This window comes from Hevea brasiliensis, chromosome 17 (assembly GCF_030052815.1).
Source record: "Hevea brasiliensis isolate MT/VB/25A 57/8 chromosome 17, ASM3005281v1, whole genome shotgun sequence".
NCBI classification, from domain to species: domain Eukaryota; kingdom Viridiplantae; phylum Streptophyta; class Magnoliopsida; order Malpighiales; family Euphorbiaceae; genus Hevea; species Hevea brasiliensis.
In genome coordinates, this window is record NC_079509.1 from 6100421 (window position 1) to 6120186 (window position 19766).

Consider the following 19766-nt stretch of genomic DNA (forward strand, 5'->3'; position numbering starts at 1 on the left):
TCAGAAAACTGCTAAACTTCAAGAAGACATTACACTTCCTGGTATCTCAATTTTACAAGCTGTAATTAAAGACTGACATCTCACATACTATTTCGAATAAGTGGTTTCCAGTATTTCTTTTAATTTCTTAATATTCGAATGACCTAATCAACCATATCCACTACAACCTCTGCAACCTTCTTGCATTTAATCTTATGAGCCTCGCGAGAATTGGCGCAAGCGAAGACGAGATTATAGTCGTCAAAACGATATAGAGCTTCATTTCATCTGGTGCCATGTTTATTAATGCAGTGTTGTAATAAAATGCACTGCAACTATGCAAAGTTATAGCTCAAATTGCAAGGGGAACCTACTTGTCAGGATGTTGATCATAAAAAGAGACAGCGACAATCCTATCGAGCTGAAAAGCACAAGTGCAAATGCAACTGGCCTAGATGTGGCCATAATTGCTTTCCCTGCACAATGTGCTTTTATGATGATGGCTCTCTTGCTGTTACTTTGATCTGGTGTATAATTGTCTTGCCAAACACTGGTGTATAATTGTCTTGCCAAACACATTCTGGAGGGTTAATTCCTACTTGCAAGCTCAAGGTTGCTACCAGAACTGCAATAAAGAGCAGCAAACTCCAAGCTTCACCAGAAGAGTCTCTACCCTTCCTAAACTTGAAGTAATCCACCAAGTATTTTGGTTGTTCTGTTTGACATCTCTGGTGTAGTAGCGATGCTTGCAGAGGTCTGATTGACAGATTGAAATAAAGAAATGGAAGCCAGGTTGATGTCTTTTGCTTGCATAGCTCCAGCAACCCAAAGGATTTCTATAAATTTTGTCACCTGCCTCACTTGGGAAAATCAGTAAAAAATCAAGGGCAGTAAGGCCACTGTTGTTTTTGGCTTTCATTTCCAAGATGCCTGACTGACCAAGGAACAACTCTACAGCCTGCAAGATCCAATCATTCAACAAAACTCCGTTTTAATTTATCTTGAATTTCAATGGAATTGTTGCAGTGAACGTTAGTAGTTTAGTAATATGCTATTTTTTATCTTTCATGCTTCAGAAAGGAGAACTCGAAAAAGAAACTCCGAATTTTTTCAGACCAATGTGGTTCCATGTGGCTATGGTTTCTATATTTTTATTTCAAATCCTGAATCAATGATGGAGTACTTGGCTAAAGCCCTCTCCAAATGGTCTTGCAATATTCTGTCAGGCCTGAACATAACTCAAGAGTATTGAGTCACATCAATCTGGAGTCTTCTCTAAGGATTATTTTAACTCATCTTCATAAGGTCTTCAGTTGACCACAATTAGGCCAAGAAATTAAAATCACCTAATTGCTAAAATTTTATTGAAAGATAACATCGAAGTGAATATCTGTTTGGAGCCTGACCAGAAAGGCAGGATGTTATGTTCAGTAATCTATTACTTTTGATGGTGATCTATCATTATGTGAACATAGGGAGATGAAGGAGTGAAAAAATTAAAAGGAAAGAGGGAGAGTGACCACCTTTTGATGGTTTAAACAATAGAAGGAAAAAAGAATGAATAGATTTATCAAAGATGAAAAGGATTATGATCAACTTGCCTGATGCTGTTTTTTCCAGGCTACAAGGTGCAGAACTCTGTTACCTAATTCACCTTCATGTTCAACACGTGTTCCCTATTCATTTTAATCCAATCCACCAATGCATTTAGTGCTTGAAACTGACAGCCAGGTGCAAAGCAGTCTCTCCTTGAACACTTACGCCCTCAATACAATCAGGACAACACGAAAGCGTTACACTGATTACCTCATATGCCTTCCCTTGATAGCTGCACGGTGAAGAGGAGTCTTTTCCTTCTAAATGGCAAAGCCTGCTGTCAACTCTCATCAGCTCCCTGACAATCTCTATGTACCCGATTGCTGCTGCCATGTGCATGGGACTGAACCCATCTTGGTTTATTTCTTTGGCAAATTCTGGTTTCAGCCTTGAGATCTCTTTGACAAAGTGACCAGCAACGGAAGCAGTGTGAAGGGGATTTTCTGATGAAAATAGTGCATTATTTTTTAGGATGAATGGTTTTTCTACAAGTAATCGGTGCAAGGAATCTCTATCTCCAGTTTGAGCTGACTCCAGCGACCTTACATCCATTCTGATATAATGGAGTTGTCTTTAACACTATGATCTTATTAGCGTGGTTCACTAGTTCTTGCACAGAATAGAATAAGTTTGGAAATAATTTCTTGCTGGTGAAAGGAATCCAATTGTTTCTCTGGTGCAGTCAAATTAATAATTTGACGGGATACAAATAAGTTCAATTCTAAAAAATTGCGAGCAAAAACGAGACGGTGGGTGGTCAGGGAATGACCGAATGAGGCGATACAAGCCTGCTATTTGCTTGGCCCGAGGATGACTAGACCCTTGTTTATTTTGTTGTACTGAAAATGATAATTTATAATCATAACCAATGAACAACTAACAACAGTATTTTCATAACCAGCAGAAATCAGGATTCAGGAACTGCAGAGAACTAGGAATGCAAGTCATCCAAATATGAGGACCAGAATGATTTCTAATGGTCCAATATGAGAGAGAAAATGGCGAAAAAATTCACAGAATTTATAGACCACAAAATAAACCAAGAGTTAAAGCACATACAAAATATATAAAAGGAAAATATAATTTATAAGAGGATATCCCCTTCCAGAATTCAGAATTATTGCAATTATCATTATCTTACATAAAACCCTTCAGCTTCTCATCTTTGGAAAAATTGTGTTGGTGGGGCATACAAATCGTAAGGGGAAAGACAACGATCTCTAGATGAAATAAAACCTAATCCCTCTTTAACACATTTGCAGGGGCCATAATCTAAAGCATGAAATATTATTCTCCCTGTGGTCAATTATAACGTATTAAGCAGAAATCATCTGCCTTTTAACAAATGATACGTAAATTTAATTATGAAAGAATGGCTGGGGTAGAATTCAGAAAGCAGTAATACTTGAGCCACCAAAATACATTTAAAGCCCTGGAATGGATTCAAGATTGTATTTCTGAGACAATGAAGCTTCAACCTCTTTGCTCTCCTGCAATTTTGGCTGCTTCATAGCATCAAGAGTCTGCAAATATGTATACGAAGCATTCCGATTAGATGGAGGGCTTGGATTGCTTATTCTGCTTGCAAGGAAGCGACGGATCAGACCCCTGAGGAATGGAGCCATAGTGCCTGGCTCATGTTCCAAGTAGTACATTATTCCTCCCATGCAAGCGCAAAATAAAGCTACCTGCAAAATCATCCAACCAGGGTTTCACTCACATATGAAAGTTTGTATAGACATTCAGAAACAACTGTACATGCAAGAAGTTAGTCGAAATTCACTGTGTCTGTGATTGGGTTTGTGTGGTGACTGGTGATTGGTGAACCACTTTGGCAATTCATGTGTTACCCTACATGCATGCAAGATGTTAGTAGTATGCCCTAGAGCATATCATTTAGTATGTATCTTGTACATATTTTTATTAATAAAAGGCATTTTCACTTTTTCGTTTACATAATATATTTATGTGTAATAGAAAAGGTCCATTGATATTTTGTTAGAAATTCTATTCTTAAGTTGTTAAGAATATGAGTGACAGTATTTCTAGTATAAAGTATCATAAATAGGTTCACAATCGAGGATACTTCATAATAAGGACATGACTTATCCAGAAAGATTGTATTCATGTTTGTTACCAAGTTATTTATATGAGATATAAATAAGATGCAATTGTGAGTCTCATGCCATATGACAAACATGATAGGCACTTATATATGATAAGTAGGCCGAACCAGTGACACTTATGACAAGTACATAGAGTTTACTCTTGTCAATGTTTTGTCATAAATCATATCAGTACATATAATCTTTAGACCTGAGATAGCACAGTTATCTTGTATATAGGTAGTTTGAGTTTGATACTGCTTTCATACTTGTACTGTGTATGGGTATATGATCATGTGTTGGCTCCTACTAGTTATATATGGAGGTAGGTGTTGATCAAGATGGAATCTGTTCCTCTAAGTAAATAGAGTTAAAATCCTATGTTCATTTAATTGTTCTTGATGTTTCAAGTTCCTGGCCAGGACAGATAGATTTATTCAGAAAAGAGTTTCTGATGAGAAAATCTTTTTAATCAAGAACTGGAATTAAAAGAGAACATAATATTCATAGCAAATGGAGTTTGACATAAACCATGACTCCAGCTTGAGTTGGGATTTTGTAACAGAGAGATTCTAGTGCATGGTAACATATGATCATAGGTTCATTTAAGGTAAACCTTATTACTAATTGGATGGCCATGGCATGCTATACTAGGTGTTAACCATGGTCTATGAGGTTCATAAAATGATTTAGAGAAATCATTTATGGTAAGAAAGAGTTCTGATGATATTAAGAGTTGATATCATGTCTCATTGCCAATTAGTGATAAGCCTAGTAAGTCATACACATACACAAGTTATCACCTATTTAAATATGATTTAATTAATTAATTAATTAATTAAAGAGTTTAATTGATTAATTAAATAGGTTTGGTTTGCAATTAAATTGCAAAATCCCTAGCATAACTTGAAACCAAATCTAGATTATTAGATGTATAGTATAAGTTAAATTTATATTTAAAGTGTTTAAATATGAATTTAATTAATAAAAAATTAATTAATAGAGATTAATTAATTAATTTATATTTGATATAAATTAGAAGAAGAAAAAATAATTATTTTGGGTTAAGAACTCAAAATTAAGACACAGGGGCATTTTGGTCAGTTCACAGTGTGACACGTGGCACCATGAGATGGTGACACATGGGATTACACATAAGCTTGCCAAATGTTTTTTTTTAATCATGTAAGATGATTAAAATCAAGATTAAATATAGGTTTGACACTTGACACAATGTGATTGGGTCACTTAAACCTAGAGCTAATCAAAGGGTGACATGTGGCAAGGGTTTAATGTGTTAACCTAACTATATAAGTGTTGTTATGAAAAAGAAAAACAACCAGCAGCCACTCTTCTCCTTTGTCACGCCATTTTGAGGTTCTCCATCTATTCTTCTTCATCTCTCATCAATTCAAAGAGATTAGCCATCAATCTCTTGAATTAAGAACACTAGAAATTGTTTCTAGTGTCTTGTTTACATCTCTAATCTCTTAAAAGGCAGAACTTGAATTTCTAATTAATAGAAAAAGCTTTAGAAACTGTTCAAGGGCTGCTATAGGTGTTCTTGGTGTGAACAAGCTAGAGGGACAACATTTGGTGTCTTGAAGACAAATCTCAAAGGCGCAGATACGCTGCAGTGCATCAAGAGGTTAGTGTAATCGTTCTTGATTTAATCTAGGGTTCTAAAATTAATCTGATTAATTTTAAAATCTTAAATGGCAAATACATATCCAAAAACATATTAAAAGAGTTTTAATATATTGTTATCATTGAAATCAAATAGATAAAAATAAATCTTGCATGATGCATGTGACCCTAGGTGAAAATTTTTGAATTCAATAGTATAAACTTGTGTTTTTCACGCTTCCGTTCCTTCAATTGGTATCAGAGCCACTATATTTGCCATTTAGATTGATGTTTATATGATTTAATTGTGTGTTTGATCATGAGATCAAAAGTTCATTGCTGGTTGCAAAGCCAAGGTGGCGGCACAAATGATGAACACCATGGTGCGCATAAATGATGCACCACAATGGTCTGCAAAGGTAAATGAATGGTGAATGTGCAATTGTTGTATGATCTAAGATCCATTTTATGTCTAATTAAATTATTTAATTAGAATTTTTATCACACAATTAAATTATGATTCAAATCAGAATTTTAAAAATTGTTTGAATGTGATTCAAATCTGAATTTTAAAAGTTGTTTGAATGTGATTCAAATCTGAATTTTTAAAGTTATTTGAATCATATTTAAATCTGATTTTTTAAAATTGACTGAATAAAATTCAGATATGAGTTTTTAAAAAATGTTTGAATGTGATTCAAATCTGATTTTTTAAAAAATGTTTGAATGTGATTCAAATCTGAATTTTTAAAGTTGTTTGAAAGTAATTCAAATCTGAATTTTTAAATTTATTTGAATGAGATTCAAATCTGAATTTTTAAATTTATTTGAATCATATTCAAATCTGGATTTTTAAGTTGAATATGAGATATTCAATTTAATTTAATTATGTATGTTTTATTTAAATGTTAAATAGTGATATGCATGATGGATGATCATGGACTATAAAAGACCAATGTGATTGGATTTATTTCTTTTATGTTTCTTTGGGATTGTAAATTAATTAATTTATTTTAATTTATTTTGGACATGTATTATTAAGTTTGTAATAATTTTTGAGTTGTAATTTCATTTATTTAAGTTCTTGTAAATTCGCCTTGGTATGCCAAGGATTACTATGTAATATTGGATTGCAAGAAGTTCAAGGAGGTCAAGAGCATTGGTGGGACCAGTGGGAGGAATTCAAGATCAAGTGTTGATTATGTACTCCTTCAGCAACTCTTGTAAAATGAATGAATGAAATGCATCTAGGAATGCTCTGATTCAATTCTTGGTGGCTCAAAATTGAATCCCTTAGAAAGTCCATGATCATACCATATTTATTGCTTATCCATGAATGCATGAGATGTATGGGAATGTATGCTATTATATGGTATATGCATGCTAATTGGATAATGTGCAAAGTGAGACCTTAATAGTAATTAGAATGACAATAAAATCTTCCAAACAAATGATTAAGTTAGAAATGTTATAATTAAAGTAATTATAACATAGGCCCTCCATTGGGGCAATTATTTTAAGAAATTTTAAATAGTTACATAAGATGCAATTAATTTAAGAGATTTTCTTAAGAATAATTGTTAAGCATGAGATGTTGTAAATATGTAAATAGTTTGGTGGCCAATATTGGATGTACCTGAGGACATTAAAATTATTTGCATAATTACTGGCTCAATGGGATTAACTTAACTAATGCAAGATAAGTCAAAAATGGATGTACCTGAGATTTTGAGCATTAGGGGCTAGGTAAAAGATTGAACCTCACATGAGATGTGATGGGCAAAGAGTTGTTCACTTATAGTTTATTGTAATTCCAATAATGGATGTACCTGAGGATGATCAATAGAATTATAAGAATTCAATCACCCACTAGAAATTCATCCAACTAGGATTTCCGTTTTCCACTTTGGAAGTGTAGGATTCGCTAAGTTAGTGGGAAGACCAATTTGATTAAAGACCATAATCATTTGGGTTAATTACATGATACATTTACTAATTAATCTGGTTATTTCTGCAATTAATTTTCTGATAATAATGAGCACAGAACAACCACCACCATCCAATATCATTGCAAGCATACTTGATCGCAATAGGTTGACAGGACCTAATTTTTCTGATTGACTAAGAAATTTGAAACTTGTCCTGAACCTTGAACATATAGGATATGTTCTAGATTCAAATATTCCTGGTCCCTTACCTCCAGAGGCCACTCAAGAGGAACATGAAACTTTGAACAAGTGGAAGGAGCATGATATGAGAGCTAAGTATTACATGCTTGCTTCCATGAGTAATGAGTTACAGAAGCAGCATGAGAACATGCAGAGTGCGAGTGAGATCCTCCTTCACCTACAAGAGTTGTATGGTGAGCACAGTAGGAATGCTAGGTATAAGATATATAGGCAGCTATTCCGCATGAGGATGTATGAGGGACAGAATGTTGGGGATCATGTCCACAAGATGATTCGGCTGATTGAGCAGTTGGAACATCTTGACTTCAACAAGGATTTCCAACTACAGACGAATTTGATCCTTCAGTTCCTTCCTGAGTCTTTTGGGAATTTTGTGACAAATTTCCATATGATTAAACAGGAATGCACCTTAGCTGGTTTGCTCAATATGCTGATTATTGCCCAAAAGAATATGCCGGGCAATAAAGGAAAAGAGGTTGCTTTGATTGCATTTTCTTCTGTTGGAAAGTCCAACAAGAAAAAGGGCAATAAGAAAAAGAAACCTCAGATTCCTGGTCCTTCTAAGAAAATAGCTAAACAGAAAAGGAAGACCAAAGCTGACAAAGGCACAGGAAAGTGTTTCCATTGCCAACAAGAAAGTGTTCCATTGCCAGTAAGAAAGTGTTTCCACTGGCCAGAGTATAGCAATCTAAAAGAATGCAATGCCATGGTGAAAACCAACTCAAGTTCAAAATATATTTGGCACTTAAGGTTATGTCATGTTGCAGAAGATAGGATTGCAAAACTGGAGAAAATGTGGATTCTATCCTTATTGGGCTCTGAGCCTACTCCAACTTGTGAATCTTGCCTTCAGGGCAAAATGACTAGATCACCCTTTGTTGGACAAGGGCTAAGAGCTAAAAATATTTTGGAAAGTTTAAAGAATTTAAATCTAAAGTAGAAAATCAAACAGGAAAGAGTATTAAAGCTCTTCGACCAGATCGTGGAGGTAAATATTTGAGTACTGAATTTGATGAATACTTGAGAGAGCATGGCATTGTTTCTCAACTGACTCCTCCAGGAACGCCACAGCTGAATGGTGTATCTGAAAGGAGAAATCGTACCCTATTGGATATGGTACGTAGTATGATGAGCTATACTGATATGCCAATCTCCTTTTGGGGATTTGCATTAGAATCAGCTTTGTATATTTTCAATAGGATTCCATCAAAATCAGTTTCTTCCACACCTTATGAGATATGGCATGGAAGAAAACCAAGTCTTAAGCATGTTAAGATTTGGGGTTGTCCAGCTTATATCAAAAAGCTGAACACTGATAAATTGGAGACTAGATCAGAAAAAGGTCGATTTGTTGAATATCCAAAAGATAGTTTTGGATATTATTTTTATTTGCCTACTTCACAAAAGGTTGTGATAAGTAGAAATGCCACATTTCTTGAACAACAGTTTGTTCAAGGAGGCAAAGGAAGGCAAATAGAGTTAAAATTGGAGAATTCTGACCAACCAACAGATCAGATGGATATAGATCCATCTAGTCAACCTATGCCCGTTGATGAAACATCTACAGCTGTTCCTCATAGAACAACCAGGGTATCTCACCCACCAGTGAGATATGGTTTTCTTTATGAAGAAGAACAAGAGTTGTCTATTCATGAAGAAGTAGATCATGGAGATGATCCACTTACCTATGAAGAAGCTATATTAGATATAGACTCTTCAAAATGGATTGATGCTATGAAATCCGAGATTGATTCCATGTATAAGAATCAAGTTTGGGATTTTGTTGACCCACCTGAAGGTATTGTACCTATAGGGAACAAATGGGTTTTCAATAAGAAAATTGGTTCTGATGGAAAGGTAGAGACCTATAAGGCAAGGCTAGTAGCGAAAGGATTTCGCCATAGGCACGGAGTCGACTATGAGGAGACTTTCTCGCCTGTTGCCATGCTTAAATCAATTAGGATTTTATTAGCAATAGCTGCATACTATGAATATGAGATTTGGCAGATGGATGTCAAAACAGCTTTTCTCAATGGATACATTGAAGAAAACATTTTCATGGAACAACCTAGGGGTTTTGAATCCCAAGATGGTTCCAAGGTATGCAAGCTAAAGCGATCCATTTATGGGTTGAAACAAGCTTCGAGGAGTTGGAACATCCGTTTTGATAAAGCCATTAAATCCTTTGGTTTTATCAAAAATGAGGATGAGCCATGTGTATATAAGAATGTTAGTGACAGTGCTATCACTTTTCTTGTCTTATATGTCGATGACATACTGTTGATGGGTAATGACACAGGTATGTTGACAACTATAAAGGTATGGTTGTCAAATACATTCTCCATGAAAGACTTAGGGGAGGCAACCTATATTCTTGGGATTCGCATCTATAGAGATAGAGTGAAAAGAATAATTGGTTTATCCCAAAGTCTATACTTGGAAAAGGTGTTAAAGAGGTTTAACATGCTTGATTCCAAGAGAGGATTGTTACCAGTGAGACATGGTATCCACCTTTCTAAAGAGATGTCTCCAAAGACACCTGAAGAAAGAGATAAGATGGCTAGGATTCCATATGCTTCGGCTATTGGAAGTTTAATGTATGCAATGTTGTGTACTAGGCTGGATATCGCATATGCTGTTAGTTTGACTAGCAGGTATCAATCCAATCCAGGTTTGGAACACTGGATAGCTGTCAAGAATATCCTTAAGTACTTGAGAAGAACTAAGGATTTATTCTTGATTTATGGAGGTGGAGACTTACAATTGGTTGGTTATACTGATTCTGATTTCCAATCAGATATCGATGATAGAAAGTCTACCTCTGGATATGTGTTCATTTGTAATGGAGGTGCAGTAAGTTGGAAGAGTTCCAAACAGAGCACGACTGCGGATTCCACTACGGAGCTGAGTATATTGCTGCATCAGATGCTGCAAAGGAAACTGTTTGGATAAAGAAGTTCGTGACAGATCTTACAGTAGTTCCTTACATTGAGTCGTGATTCCACTACCTTTGTGACAATAATGGAGCGATCATACAAAGCTAAAGAACTAAGGTCTCACCCAAAAACCAAACACATAGAAAGGTACTACCACATTATCAGAGATATAGTTGGGCAAGGCGATATAGCCATGCAGAAAATAGCATCAGCTGAAAATCCAGCTGATTCATTCACTAAGCCTTTGTCACAAGCTCAGCTAGATTGACATCTTGAGAAGATGGGTCTAAGGTATTGTAATAAATGGCTCTAGTGCTAGTGGGAGATTGTTAGTAGTATGCCCTAGAGCATATCATTTAGTATGTATCTTGTACATATTTTTATTAATAAAAGGCATTTCCACTTTTCCGTTTACATAATATATTTATGTGTAATAGAAAGGTCCATTGAAATTTTGTTAGAAATTCTATTCTTAAATTGTTAAAAATATGAGTGACAGTATTTCTAGTACAAATTATCATAAATAGGTTCACAATCGAGGATACTTCATAATAAGGACATGACTTATCCAGAAAGATTGTATTCATGTTTGTTACCAAGTTATTTATATGAGATATAAATAAGATGGAATGGTGAGTCTCATGCCATATGACAAACATGATAGGCACTTATAAATGATAAGTAGGCCGAACCAGTGACACTTATCACAAGCACATGGAGTTTACTCTTGTTAATGTTTTGTTATAAATCATATCAGTGCATATAATCTTTAGACCTGAGATAGCACAGTTATCTTGTATATAGGTAGTTTGAGTTTGCTACTTCTTTCATACTTGTACTGTGTATGGGTATATGGGCATGTGTTGGCTCCTACTAGTTATATATGGAGGTAGGTGTTGATCAAGATGGAATCTGTTCCTCTAAGTAAATAGAGTTAAAATCCTATGTTCATTTAATTGTTCTTGATGTTTCAAGTTCTGGCCAGACAGATAGATTTATTGAAAAGAGTTTCTGATGAGAAAATCTTTTTAATCAAGAACTGGAATTAAAAGAGAACATAATATTCATAGCAAATGGAGTTTGACATAAACCATGACTCCAGCTTGAGTTGGGATTTTGTAACAGAGAGATTCTAGTGCATGATAACATATGATTATAGGTTCATTTAAGGTAAACCTTATTACTAATTGGGTGGCCATGGCATGCTATGCTAGGTGTTAACCATGGTCTATGAGGTTCATAAAATGATTTAGAGAAATCATTTATGGTAAGAAAGAGTTCTGATGATATTAAGAGTTGATATCATGTCTCATTGCCAATTAGTGATGAGCCTAGTAAGTCACACACATACAAAAGTTATCACCTATTTAAATATGATTTAATTAATTAATTAAAGAGTTTAATTGATTAATTAAATATGTTTGGTTTGCAATTAAATTGCAAAGTCCCTAGCATGACTTGAAACCAAATCTAGATTATTGGATGTATAGTATAAGTTAAATTTATATTTAAAGTGTTTAAATATGAATTGAGAAATTAATTAATAGAAATTAATTAATTAATTTATATTTGATATAAATTAGAAGAAGAAAAAATAATTATTTTGGGTTAAGAACTCAAAATTAAGACACAGGGGCATTTTGGTCATTTCACAGTGTGACACGTGGCACCATGAGATGGTGACACATGGGATTACACATAAGCTTGCCAAATGTTTTTTTTTAATCATGTAAGATGATTAAAATCAAGATTAAATATAGGTTTGACACTTGGCACAATATGATTGGGTCACTTAAACCCAGAGCTAATCAAATGGTGACATGTGGCAAGGGTTTAATGTTTTAACCTAGCTATATAAGTGTTGTTATGAAAAAGAAAAACAACCAGCAGTCACTCCTCTCCTTTGTCACGCCATTTTGAGGTTCTCCATCTATTCTTCTTCATCTCTCATCAATTCAAAGAGATTAGCCATCAATCTCTTGAATTAAGAACACTAGAAATTGTTTCTAGTGTCCTGTTTACATCTCTAATCTCTTAAAAGGCAGAACTTGAATTTCTAATTAATAGAAAAAGCTTTAGAAGCTGTTCAAGGGCTGCTATAGGTGTTCTTGGTGTGGACAACCTAGAGGGACAACATTTGGTGTCCTGAAGACAAATCTCAAAGGCGCAGACACGCTGCAGTGCACCAAGAGATTAGTGTAATCGTTCTTGATTTAATCTAGGGTTCTCAAATTAATCTGATTAATTTTAAAATCTTAAATGGCAAATACAGATCCAAAAACATATTAAAAGAGTTTTAATATGTTGTTTATCATTAAAATCAAATAGATAAAAATAAATCTTGCATGATGCATGTGACCCTAGGTGAAAATTTTTGAATTCAATAGTATAAACTTGTGTTTTTCACGCTTCCGTTCTTTCACAAGAATCACGCATTCGCACGGGCACCTATTATATGCACATATAATAGACCAAAACATTCAACCATAACCAATCTAATATCATTCTAATGAAAGTCAAACTGCAATGGCCATTGTAGAGATTGAGATTTTTCTTAGGAGGGTTCTAGATTTAATTAGAAGTTAATAGTGCATTTTGTTTTTGGCTTAAGTGGAAGAAGTAGAAGATTCTTGTTTAGTTAGTGGTGTCATGTCAAGATAAATTAATCATTATCAATTGAAAAGTGTGGTTATGCTTAGTTTGGATGAAAAATTTGGAACTCTTAGAAGAGCTAATGTTATTTTTTATATGTATCAGGAAAAGCTCTTAATGAAGGAATAGAATAGAAGAAGAAAGAGGAAAGTTCCATTCTATGAGAAAGTCTGTTGTAATTCTTTGTTTTCTGATTTTGTTTCACTTGCTCTTGTTTCTGGGTCGTTGGCCTTTTGATGTCAAGTCCACATTCCTAAATGGCTTGCTTCAGGAGGAGATTTATGTGCACCATCCTGAAGGATTTGTTGTTTCAGGGCAGGAAGACAAAGTGTACAGGTTAAAGAAGGCTTTGTACAGGTTGAAGCAAGCTCCAAGAGTTTGGTATTCCTGAAGTGATAGCGATTTGATCCAGCATGGCTTCAGGGTGAGCTTGAATGAAGCAACCTTGTATGTAAGTGCTTATCCAGATGGAAGTCTTCTGAATATTTCCTTGTATTTTGATGACAGGCTGCTTACTGAAAGTTCTGCTGGTTTATTGAAGGATTTCAAGCTTCAAATGGAAATGGAGTTGACATGTCTGATATGGGATTGAAAACTTACTTTTGTGGTATGGAAATTGAGCAATTCAGTTCTGGAATCTTTTCTTTCACAGAAGAAGTATACTATTGATGTTCTGAAAGGTTTAATGTCAATCATTGCAAGGTTGTGGCAACCCCACTTGATCCAAATGTGAAATTCACAAAGAAGAAGATGATTCTAAGGTAGATGCTACAGGTTATAGAAGTTTAATTGGTAGTTTGTTGTATCTAACAAGTATGTTGTCCAAGTATATGAGCTCTCTAAGTAAATCAAATTTTGCTGCTGCCAAGAGAGTTCTAAGGTATTTAAAAGGTACCTCTAATTATGGTGTACCATATTTAAAAAATGTGGATGTAAATCTTGTAAGGTATGTGGACAGTGACTGGGCAGGTAGTGTTGAAGTTATGAAAAGCACCTCTGGTTATTTGTTTTCATTTGGATCAGGTTCATTTTCTTAGAATTCAAAGTAGCAGGAGATTGTTGCTCAGTCTATTGCTAAGGTCGAGTACGTAGCAGCTGCAGCAGCCTCAAATCAAGACATTTGGCTTCTAAGATCGCTTGCTGATTTGGGAAACATTCAGTTTGAAGTTACTAATCTTTTGGCGTGATAACAAGTCTGCTACTGCCATTGCCAACGACCCTGTGCAACATGGCAAAACCAAGTATATCTTGGTTAAATTTCATGCAATCAGAAAGGTCAAAAGGAATCATGAAATGAAGCTCATCCATTGTAAGTAAGAGCAACAAGTTGCTGATATCCTCATTGAGCCTCTTTCAAGAAGCAGATTTGAAGCTCTTAGAGACCAGCTGGTAGTCTCTAAGAAAACTCTCATGGAGAAGTGTTGAGACTGAGAGTTTTCTGAAGAGAGTTCCAGATTTAATTAGAAGTTAATGGTGTGTTTTGTTCTTGGCTTGAGTAGAAGTAGAAGATTCTAGTTTACTTAGTGGTGTCATGTCAAGATAAGTTAATCATGAATTAAGTGACAAGGTGTGTGGTTATGCTTAGTTTAGATGAAAAATGGGAGCTCTTAGAAAAGCTAATGTTATTTTGTATATTTATCAGGAAATTCTAACAGAAAGTCTCTTGTAATTTTCTGTTTTCTGATTTTGTTTCACTTCATCTTGCTCTTGTTTCTGGGTTGTTTTGCTTTTTTGAGTTTCATTTCTATCAGTCACAAAGCCACTCAGTTGATTCAAGCCAAACGCTCAAAAGCCTCCTTCCAATAATAGGTGATAGGATCTTAAGTAGAAAACACACAAGGAGTGCCGAAAGAGAGAGAGAGAGAGAGAGAGGGAGAGAGAAAAGCAAGTAATCTAGTTTCCAACAAAATGTGGATTGTGAGCAATTATAAGCCAACGCAAGAGTGTATTCACAACAGAATAGGTAAACAAAAGTGATACCTCTGCATTCTTAATATCTGGAAGCAGGTGGCGGTTAACTAAAATATACCACAATGAATCTCCAGCTCGTGGCAGAACATATAAGGCAAGTTCAGCACGTCTAGATTTTTTCTCCAGTAGTACAGAAAGGGCAGACAATCCTCCTGCGATCCAATAGACAAATTTGTGGTCTATTGTTGCAACTTTTCTATGCAGACATATCACCCCCTTGCATCATCCATGAATTATTAAGAACAAATGCACAAACTTAAGAAAATAAAAGGTAAATAAAAACGAGTATATACATACCTGAAAAATTCCAACAAATGCAGATAAGAATGTTGTTGAGCGAACAGAATCTCTAACAGCAAGCCAACATGTACGAGCAGGTGCATCCATGAACTTTTAAGCAGATGAAAATTTGGAACAGAGATAAATTAATTCCAGATGTGAGACATTACTGCCATTCTTGACCAGATAGAAACACAAACTCTATATCCTATCCCAACCAGTCAAATAAAAAGAATATCCAGATCAATTTATGGGAAGCGAGACGCATTGTAGTTTATCATGTAGAAGAAATAAAGGTTAGACAACATGGAATTTCATGTATAAATTGAAAAACATCTATATGAATTAAGAAGCATCACAAACTACTATGAAGAAAATGATGCCTATGTAAAACTTGCATGATAAATAGCATAACATAAGAACTTCAAGAACATTTTATTGACCAGGGAGGGACGGGAAGTGTGAGAGAGAGAGAAAGAGATGGTTACAAATTCTTTTTTGAAATGAAAGCAAAAGAATAGGTGGAGCCAAGACGAAATCATTTAAGTTAAATACAATACAAAAGCATGACTATCTTAAAGTTGCACCGGTGACAGTTTCAGGCATTATAGATTTAAAATTGGATGTTACCTAAAATTTAACTCAACTTTTTTCATTTTTCAAAAACAGTGGTCTTTTCTCCTCATTTTCCATCCCAGGACCTTGCTTCAGTGGGAGTCAGGACCACAACTAGGCGATTGCCTTTGATGCTTATATTTTGGTAGAGCAAATATAGAATGTGTTCTCTACATTAATACTGGACCTTGAAATGTACATTAATATCACAGACCTCTAATTTAGACACTCTCAAAAGAGAAGTATAAAAAACAAAGCTAAAAAATAACAGAATTAACTTGAGTCAAAGATTTACCTTCTGAAGGTGTAGAACAACATATGGTACAAACGTCAATGAGAAGTAAAGCGGAAAAGTTTTTCTAAATGTGGCTGATGCTGCTTTAGCATTATGATTTAAACATGAATTTGTGTCTGGATGAATAACAGAACAAGGAATAATCGAAGGGAACTCTTCCAACTTCACAGAACTGAGTTTCCCTCTGCTAGATAAGTAAGCTGATAGTGAGGCAACATCCACTGGGCCAGCTCTGCAGCTATCTCTCACAGCCTTGTACACAGGCAGTGCAACTGGCCCAGTCTTCTGAATAAAGTCGCGATATGCTTTTGGCAAGCTCTCAGGGCGCATTACAAAGGCATACATAACCTGGAAAAGGATAAAAAGATGACTAACCAAATGCACAAATAGCCCTAAACAAGTATCTCAGTCAGTGTAAAGATGATGAAATGGACATGAAAATGTGATTACACAAATAAGCAAATAAGTGTTGAGAGTTTCCATAAGTTTTTATATCACTGGTCAGAAACATTAAATATAGTATGTTAGGCAACCAATATATCATAACAGCGTCCATTGACCAATCCAATATACAAATCAATCACAAGTAGCAAAGAATTTGGCAGCTCAGGTCATCCTTAGCTTTCCTATCCAATTTGCTCAAATGACATTTAAAATATGGACTAAAGTAAATCATTTCTTGTTATTTTAAATAATAAAATATATAATAAAAAAAGTAAGTCATTTTAATAAAATTCATGACTATTCAAAACTACCATTACCATACCAATTACCAAATGATAATACTTTTATCATATAACAGACGGTGCAAACTATATTGGTCCAGTCTTTTTAATTCCTTCCCTGGCCTTTTCAGGCCTTTAATCCGATTACCTGAAGCACAACACTTCTCACTGGTTTCGTTATGTCTTCATAAAAACCATAAATTCAAAAGAAAAACCAATTAAGTGCTGCAAATCAAACAAACATAATGTATATGATGAAGAACAAGCTTTGATATCAAATTCATGTAGAACCAGTAAAGTTATGGGAAACTAGGTAGCGAAAAACACATTATCAGAAGGATAAAGAAACACATTCTCAAAAAGTAGAGAAACACATTTTCTAGTGAAAAAAAAATCTCAAATAAAAAAGATAAACAAATTCCAAATCTTATTAATTGTCAAAAATAATATCATAATAATACTCCCCAATAAAATACCTTGATGTAAGTATTTATTGTTTATCAATTAGTTCTATTAGCAACTAATTAGGAATGCTAAACAAACTCAAACTTCCTAAATGAATAAAATACTATTTCCTAATTAAATTTCCTAAATAATAGAATATAAAATTTCTAATTTTACAATGAAAAATAAAATCAACATAATCATAAATTGAGTCTTCTTGGACTGCAACAGTATAACTCTCTAGTTCCCTGTTTTGCCACTAGGCCATCTCATGTTGTCACTCTAATCAAGATAATCTCAATGCTACTTGATTAGCCAGCACTCCATCCCACAAAAACATGACTGGTGATGAAGCTGTGCTACTATTCTATAGCTTCAAACAAGATGGTTCTAATCCAAGAACAGCAATCATTACTAACTTCATTCACTTACCCTAATTCTGTGAGCAACAACATCAATTTCTTCCTCATGTAAAAAATAAGCCCAGGTCAATAAGCAGGTCAAATAAACAAGCTTGACATCTGATCTTAAGGATAAATTTGGTCCAAAACATCAACATGAGCTCTGATTTACCTGGGCACATGCAAAAGCAAAGAGCAAAGAATCTCCATGCCTCCAATGGCTTCCCCAAAGGTGAAACCTGTTCTTAGACTTCGCAGAATTATATGCACACTGAAGAAACAACTAATGTTAAGCTATTAAGATAAAGATCAAAATCTCATCACTTCAATTTCACATTCGAGTAAAAACATCAAAGCATATAAAAAAAATGTAAAGATACCTGAGCTACCCTAGCCAAGAGATAAAGAGCAAGAGTACGCCTCCGGTTGGAATCATCTAATGCTAAAACAGACAACCCTGCAACCGAACCCGCTAAAATTCTGCTCCATCATCCCCTTAAACAATGTCATAAATAAGGAATAGGATCTTTCACGCCCGATCATCATATTAGAAACCCAAATGAAAGATAAGAACTTACGCATTAAATGGCGTCTCTTTCCTTCTCAATTTTCTCAATAAGCATCTAAGTGCATGATAAGACCCCGTAAATCCCCCAAATAGTAAACCAACACGACATGCTTCTTCTCTCACTATTAAATCTTTCTCCGATACAAGTTGCTGCCATCAAAATCCAGAGTAAGATTTTCACGCATTGCTCGATGAACACCAAATTCAATCGATTTGGTTGTACTAGAGTAATTAAGCAAAATTGCAGTGAAAATTACGCAACTAACACGGAAAGTGAAAACAGTGCACCTTGAGATCGAGGAGGGAAGAGTAAGACTGTCCCTTAGCAAGCTTGAAGGCCCGAAGCAAGATACCAACACCTACCCTGACACCGTAGGAGAGAAGGAAACTCTGGCAAAGATTGCCAATAGCGTGAGCCACACAAGATTCATCAGGCGCGTGATCACAAGGGGGATAAGGACCACCAAGCGAAGCTCTACGCTGTCGACGCTGGAGCTCTTCAATTGCCTCACGCAGGCGCTCCTCCGCCTCGCGGAGGCGGCGCTCGGCATCAGAGTTGTCGTGGTGGAGAAGTGACGGAGGAGAAGGAGGGGACTTGGGGAGAGAAGGCATTTTTGGGAGAGGCAGAGCTATGGCATGTGGATTGGAGGAAAGAAGAAACAGAAAGTAGATGGAAAGAGAGGAGAGAAAGGGAAAGTGAAGGGGGAAGAAATGCAATAAAGAGGAAAGTTGGAGGCTTGGGTTGTTTTCTGTTATGTTTTTTTGGGATTGGAGGGTAGCGGTGGTTGGGATTAGGCTTACGAGGGCGGCGGAATGCGATGATAATCTTGATATAATAAATGGTGGATTGCTAAAGATTTACTTGGTTGGGCACTGTTTCTACTTTCCATATATCACCAATTTTGGCATCTGTATACAGATTCTTGTGTTCTTGTTCTGCCAATCATTTTTTCAGGTTTTTCTTCTGTTTCTTCCTTCTTCTTTTTTAATAGAGATTAAAGCTCAGTGTGTAAAAATAAAAGAATAATTATAGATAAATAAAAATTTAAGAAATAATTGTAATTTAATAAATATTTATTTGATTGTGAATAAATTTTAAGAATTGTAAAAGTAATTATCAATATATATTCATATTCTTGAATCAACAACTTTTATTAAGTAAACTAATTAATCAAGAAATAATAAATAATTTATAAATTAGGAAAAAATTTAATGCCCAGGAAAGGAAATACCACTAATTATGTCTGAGAGATCATAATACAGATTTTAATAGCCTTCAAATAATATTACTAATTTTTTTTTCTTTTTAAAAATTTTGAGGAGGCCATGGCTGTCACGACCCAACCTATGGGCCAGACCGATACTAGGACCTGGGTCAGCCTAAA

At 35.1% G+C, this 19766-nt stretch overlaps 1 protein-coding gene and 1 pseudogene across 2 annotated transcripts; both read right to left on the reverse strand.

Annotated features, from left to right (window-relative positions):
- Window positions 1-17: 17 nt before the first annotated feature.
- Window positions 18-2477, reverse strand: LOC110669583 (ankyrin repeat-containing protein BDA1-like; annotated as a pseudogene).
- A 161-nt stretch (window positions 2478-2638) lies between these two features.
- LOC110635222 (uncharacterized) lies at window positions 2639-19347 on the reverse strand. 2 transcript variants are annotated; one of them, XR_009145462.1, is made up of 9 exons: window positions 18670-19347; window positions 18392-18531; window positions 18194-18293; window positions 17986-18084; window positions 16244-16591; window positions 15352-15444; window positions 15064-15270; window positions 14078-14302; window positions 3129-3263 (listed from the first exon to the last, which is right to left on the reverse strand). XR_009145462.1 is itself a non-coding variant. In XM_058139267.1 (8 exons), exons 1-8 carry the CDS (start codon window positions 18991-18993, stop codon window positions 3000-3002), a joined length of 1575 nt encoding a protein of 524 aa, XP_057995250.1. In that variant the 5' UTR covers window positions 18994-19343; the 3' UTR covers window positions 2639-2999. The 2 variants fall into 2 exon arrangements, 1 of the variants encoding a protein (XP_057995250.1); XM_058139267.1 differs by lacking the exon at window positions 14078-14302 and having other exon boundaries at window positions 2639-3263; window positions 18670-19343.
- Window positions 19348-19766: the final 419 nt, after the last annotated feature.

Coding starts and splice junctions, on each gene's coding strand:
- LOC110635222 (XM_058139267.1), bottom strand. CDS start 18,993: ATGCCTTCTCTCCCCAAGTCCCCTCCTTCTCCTCCGTCACTTCTCCAC. Junction 18,294..18,391: donor AAAGAGACGCCATTTAATGC/GTAAGTTCTTAT, acceptor ATGATGGAGCAG/AATTTTAGCGGGTTCGGTTG. Junction 3,264..15,063: donor CAGATATTAAGAATGCAGAG/GTATCACTTTTG, acceptor ATGATTTTGCAG/GTAGCTTTATTTTGCGCTTG.